Source organism: Melospiza georgiana, chromosome 4 (genome assembly GCF_028018845.1).
Source record: "Melospiza georgiana isolate bMelGeo1 chromosome 4, bMelGeo1.pri, whole genome shotgun sequence".
NCBI classification, from domain to species: domain Eukaryota; kingdom Metazoa; phylum Chordata; class Aves; order Passeriformes; family Passerellidae; genus Melospiza; species Melospiza georgiana.
In genome coordinates this window covers 61260176-61266175 of record NC_080433.1, presented here as the reverse complement: position 1 = coordinate 61266175, position 6000 = coordinate 61260176, and the positions used below count along the sequence as shown (strand labels likewise).

Genomic DNA, 6000 nt, shown 5'->3' with positions numbered 1-6000 from the left:
TGTTGCTGTTAATTCCTAAGGAGACTGATCTTGTTGAAGTTGAATTCCTTTCTGCTGCTAACAAAAGACATAGTTTACTCCATTTACAGTGAAATTCTCTTTTCATGAGAGCTAAATCTTTACCACTGCTCATCTGTCAGGGATTCTTGGGCCAAGTCAGTAATTTACAGATGTAGCAAAGGACACTTAAGTAATTTGTGCTGGCAGTTCTGTACAGTACTTTTTGGACACATTCATCTTTGACCAGGTCCCAGGAGTAGGGAAAGTGGAGGTCTGTTTTCTTGCTATGATCCAGGAGCACATGTGACAGGAAAAAAGGAAGGAAGTAACTTTTGTATTGACTGCTTCCAACCTCTGTCAAAGTTTCTTTTGCTGCCAACATTTTGTCCTTGAGAGGGCTGTTCCCCTCCTGACCCTTCGGGTGAGCTCGCTGTGTCAGATCCTGCAGCACACTGACCCTCCTTCCCTCTTGCTTTCATCTGGTATACCATATCAAAAAAACCACCAAGAGCACGACCTGGAATTCTGCAACAAAGCTGTCTAAATAATGACTCTACCTATTGATAATGATGTATTTATTTTAATATATCAGTATTGATTGCCTAATTTCCTATCCCCCCCCCCATAAATTTTTGAACTTATTAGTAACCCTGCTATTTCAGACTCAAGTAGCCACTTTGTATCTTCAGGGTATGGCACATGATATCTTCTAAAACAGTGCTTTTCCTCTAAACTATCCTTGTTTTTTCTTTCCATTGGTCCATTGTAGATTAAAGGTTTTTTATTCCTGTCTGCTTTGGCTGTGTCATATCAATTTCCTGTTGCTGGTTTTCAGTGCTGATGAGGTAAAGAGCTTAAAAAATAAAGTTGCAGATTCTAAAAGAGTTGTGTATACTTAGGCATGTCAAAAGACTGAGATGCATGCAAAAGATTTTCCTTTTGCAAGAATGTTTGCTGCCAGTGATGATAAAATTACTAGACTTGGGGTTGCACTAACCCTGATTAGAGTGAGATAATAAATACTGGAAGTGATTTCAATTCACTAGGTGGACGGATAACAAGCTCTTGTGACTGAAAGCTGAAATTAAATAAATTCAGATTAAAAGTAAATTGCTGACCATGTCAGTAATTGACCAGCTGTGTCCTGCCCACTGGAAGCCTGAGGTGCCTCCTCCATGAGCAAAGCCCAGCCCTGCTCCTCCTTCCCCTCTGTGCTTTGCAGGTGGCCAGGGATGAGAGTACCCTGATTTAGTGTAGGCTAAAACCTACCCTGCTCTCCTGAAGCACAAATGCAATGTATAGGGCACCTGCAAAGGCACAAATGTGCTGCTGAAAGTAACAGTGCTCTCAGGAGATTAAACCCCTGCTGTTTAAGCAGAAACCACTACAAGTTTGCAAATAACATTTGGGTCATGTAATGAATGCCTTCATTAATGACATTTTTAGCAAATACTTTTTTATAAAAGCTTTATATTTACTTTTTGAAATTTACTTTTAAGCCATCTGCCTCACCAAGTCTGACAAAGCCCTCACTCCTCTATATTTACCTCCATCTGCCTGTTTGAGTTGGTAGATAAATGTTTTCTTCCATCTGTGTTCAAATGATAAGCATTGTTAGTGCTAAGCCTCCCACCTTTCTGTCCCATTGGGGTACTGGCTTTCCAATTACCTTCTCCTGCTGTTGTAAACTGATAAAGTTATCAAATTATAGTCTCATGTTGGATTGCCACAAGGGAGCTGGTTACCTACTCTAGAAAAATACTTTAATTATTGGTTTTTGAGGTCTAAATAATTACCTTCATTTTGCACATCTAGGAAAAAGATGTCTGTCTCCCTACTGTTTTTCTTGACATTAAAATGAGATGATTTACAGGTTTTGATGGTAATTCATTAAAAAGGGCTGATCTATTGTTGCCCATTACTGTCACCTTCGATTAGTTTAAATGCGGCCATGACCATGTTCTTCCTACATAATTTATCTCCTAGAAAAAAACCTGCATCTCTGAATGCCAAAGAAAATATTCAGAGGAAGATTCAGAGTTGCCAGAAGAAATTTTGGAAGCAACATAAAACTTTCTTTCTACCTCAAGTGGCAGAGCTATGGCAACCAGTTTTACCCATCCTTTGAAGCATTTTACAACAGCCACCCTCAGAGCCAGGAAACCAGATTTAACAATGAAGGAACAAACCCCATAATAAATTAATTATTGTCGGACACAAAAAGTTCTTGTGAAATCTCTTTACTTTATCTTTGCCCTTCCAACTGAAATGGAGCAACCAAATAGGCTTGTAAACTCAATATCAGATTTCAGAGAAAATAAAGCACTAAGTTACTTTTAACTGGCAAACAAACAAATTAAAAAAATGTTTAAGATATGACTGAGTGAATATTTTCATTATGTGGTTAGACAAATAGTTTAAAGATTTAGAACTTTTTCACCTATTTTAGTCAGCATGAAATTCAGTCATTGCATGATCATTACAATCCTCATCCAGCTTCACAGGAAGCCAAAGTAACAATGGCTGACAGCACTTCAACAGAGTCACAAGAAATTCATGCAGGCATTTACTCTCAGATTCACATGCCCTGGGGGAAGCTGAATACAAGTGGCTGCATTTCATTGGTTGCAAGTGTTGGGTAACTGGTCAACATTGCCAAAACAGTCTATCACTTAGTCCATAAATTAGAAACATATTTTCTGGATGGAATGTCTATTTCTATTTTTGAAAAAAGCAAAGTTCTTGGACTTGAGTTTTTGTTTTTAAATCTGTTTATTAAGAAAAAGCCTTTCTTTTTACATAGAAAAAATACAGAGGAAAGTAAATGCAGTAGAATCCATTACCTTATATAACTGCTATACAATTGAATATTAATGACAAAAGTTTCAGAAAACCTAAATATTATAAAAAGCCACCTCTAAAATAAGACTCTGACAGAGCAAGAACAAGACACAAATTAAACATTAAACAGCTGTGAATCACACGTGTGTACAAAGACACAGCTAATACAATACAAGAGGCCTTGTGCCAAAAGGATATTCCTGTCACAGTATTATGCATGTTATGTTCCTGTATACAGTATAATGAAGGAATCAGATGAATTTGATTCTTTAAAAAATTTTGGTATCTGATGTATCCTGCAATTTTTAAATTTAATTTTTCAACTTTTCAGAGTCAGAAAACCTTTAAAAATTTGCTTAAAAAGAAACTCCAATAAGAATGTGTCAAATTCTTGACTCTCCTTGTTTTGTCATGTCTTCCAATGGCAATTATTAGATTACTTTCCCAAGGATTTTGTGAAAAAAAATAAGACAATGTGGAATATTTAATTCAAAGCTGTGAACTGAGCACTCCTGCACTGCCATCTGTGACAGCCTTTGCTGAAGCTTGCAGAAGTCTACAGAGCTCTGCTGCAGTACCTTCAAGGCACCTTCCTGCAAACCCAGGCAAATTCACCAACACTCCAGCAATGGCATGGTGAGGAATACACCGGGAAGGAAAACTGTCACACAAATGGGTATTGTGCAGATTGAAAAATAGATGTGGAAAATAATGAGAACACACACTTGAATGGCAAGAGAAGAGAAAGATTTATTTTTACTGACTTTCAACTGGTGTTAAGATTGCTTGAGAGACATCCAGTACATGTGTAAGACCACCACAGATATGACTACATATGCATATTCTGTCTATCTCACTACCACGCCCTCTCTTCATAAAGGCACTAACTATAAATAGTACGAAAACAGACAGATAAAATGCCACCAAAAAAAAAAAAAGATTGCTTGTATGGACTTCTTGTTTATGTTTGTATACATTCATGCTTTAAATGTACAATTTTAAAATTAATTTAAAAGGTCACCTTTATTTTGGCAGTACAACTGATAAAATGAAACATGCAGAACACATAGCTTGACAGAACTCAGTGCATAATTTTTTCAGAATGAAGCAGTTCTTTACCACCCTTTGTGAGTTGGGAATACATTCATATTACAAGGCAAAAGACACCCCCACCCAAACCAGACATCTGGCTTCTGTTTAATGCATCTGTTTTTCCACATCTCCTCCAACATCTTTGGATAGTAAAATCTATGTCTGACCACAGGTTAAATTGTATGGTTATATTTTAACAGTCTTCATAGTGCAGCAAGGCAAGACAGAGCTGCCTGTATTCACTGTTCTATCTCCAGGCTGTCCATTTTTAGGTCGGGTGGTTTAAAGCTATTCACTTCTTCATAGGTAAGTTCTGTAGAGGGGGTGTGAGGAAGAGAGAAGAATTAGGTGATATTTTCTCCAAAAGAAAAATATTCCAGACAAAACAGTTCTACGGATACACGTGACCTGTAGTTTGTATATCCATCCTCTCTAGCTTCCAGATCCAAAAATAGACTGAATTCACTAGGAATCCTCCTCTTAACCTCAGATTACAAATTAGACTCACAAATACTGTTATTGTATAACATGACTGTCCCCTTCAACTAATTACTAAAACACACAGCTCCTGAAAGGAAAACATCAATTACCCTGTCAGATGACCTGCCAAAATGCAATACACAACAATGTGTAATGGAAAATGGAAACTTTAGAAGTATCTAGATAGGTTTTAAAATGTACACTTTTAACTGTGGAAAACATTCTTCATCATCTCTCAATCAGTTGCCTTCAATTACATATCATTTGCAATTACATATCATTTGCAATTCTGTGCTAATTCCTCAGGATCCTGGAATTTTTTTGGATTTTTTGGTTTTTATAATGTTTTACTGTAGCTGACTTAATTTTACGGTACTCTGAAAAAATTTTTCTTTTTGTCTTAGAAGCACGTAACAGCTTTCATCAGCAAATTCTATATTCATCAATAGCTAGAAACATGGGTTACTTGCTATGTTACCCTGCTTTGGGAATAACCCTTTATCTTTTCATGCTAACAGTCATGTCCTGTTTTCTGCCTTGGACATTATAGGAATATGTTGTCAGTGGCTACCTCTTTCGTATTTTCTCAAATTAGATGCTGCTTTTTAAGGAACAAATCCTGTTTGCATATGGCTAACTTCAGGTATTGGCATTACTTCCAACTTCTGTTTTCCAAACAGTGATGTTTAAATCATATCAAACTCATGCTTATTAGCTTTTTTATTACGTAACTCTGTCTGAGACAGCTGCTATGCCTCCAAGTGTACCTAGGACTCTAAAAAATATTTTAAAAATCTTGGTATTGCATCCTGCTTATGCTCTGGTTGTGTTGTGCTGGACCACTGTGTACAGTTTCAGTGAGAGATTTCTGTGAAGGAAATTCTGTGTGCTGAACTCCTGGCATTGGAGGATTTGTTAGGTGACTTTGAGTGACTGACTTATGACTATTACATAGAATTACAGGCAGCCAGGGAGCAGCTACAGCTGACTGAACTTGGAGAAGCCAGTGTCCTCACATATTGCACACCAGGAACTGTATTAGAAATCATTCTTACTGGCTGTGTGGTTTATGTTCATGAAATTCTTTACCCACTTCCCACTGCACCTACCCAGCAGAGATATGTCCTACTGGAGCAACATCTAAGGAGAGAATATATAGCATTCAACTCTGAATAGCATACTCTTGGCCTCTAAAATTTTGAAATATTTTCTAACTGATTAAACATGTCAGTAAGAAATCTATGAGCTTGGGTTGTGAGCCTCAGCAGTGTGCAATGGAGGCCAAAAAAACTCTGAAGTGTATAATGTATAAGACAAAATGTCTGAAATCTCATTTTACTTCGGTGCTCAGTCCTTTGAGATCAAGCACCACTGATTTTTAACTTGAACAGAAAAAGAGCAGAAACATGCCAACAACATCTTGAGAAATTGGGTCAATATTTCATCAACACTACAAACATTTTATCTCATCTTACTTAAATGGGACACATGCAGTACTTGAAAATAAAAAGTTTATTCCCCAAGATAAAAATACGGCCAGAGGGAAGAAGGAAAAGCAGCAAACCTGCTGTGTGAGTTTGGGGATTT

General features: G+C 37.1%; 1 protein-coding gene across 3 annotated transcripts in view; it reads right to left on the bottom strand.

Annotated features, from left to right (window-relative positions):
* Window positions 1-2791: 2791 nt before the first annotated feature.
* The window catches only part of MAPK11 (mitogen-activated protein kinase 11), a 53935-nt gene continuing 50726 nt past the window's right edge, over window positions 2792-6000 (bottom strand). For all 3 annotated transcript variants that reach the window (XM_058022933.1, XM_058022934.1, XM_058022932.1), the window contains one exon: window positions 2792-4246. In XM_058022933.1, the coding sequence (XP_057878916.1) occupies window positions 4173-4246 (74 nt within the window). In that variant the 3' untranslated portion in view covers window positions 2792-4172. The remainder of the gene's footprint in view (window positions 4247-6000) is intronic.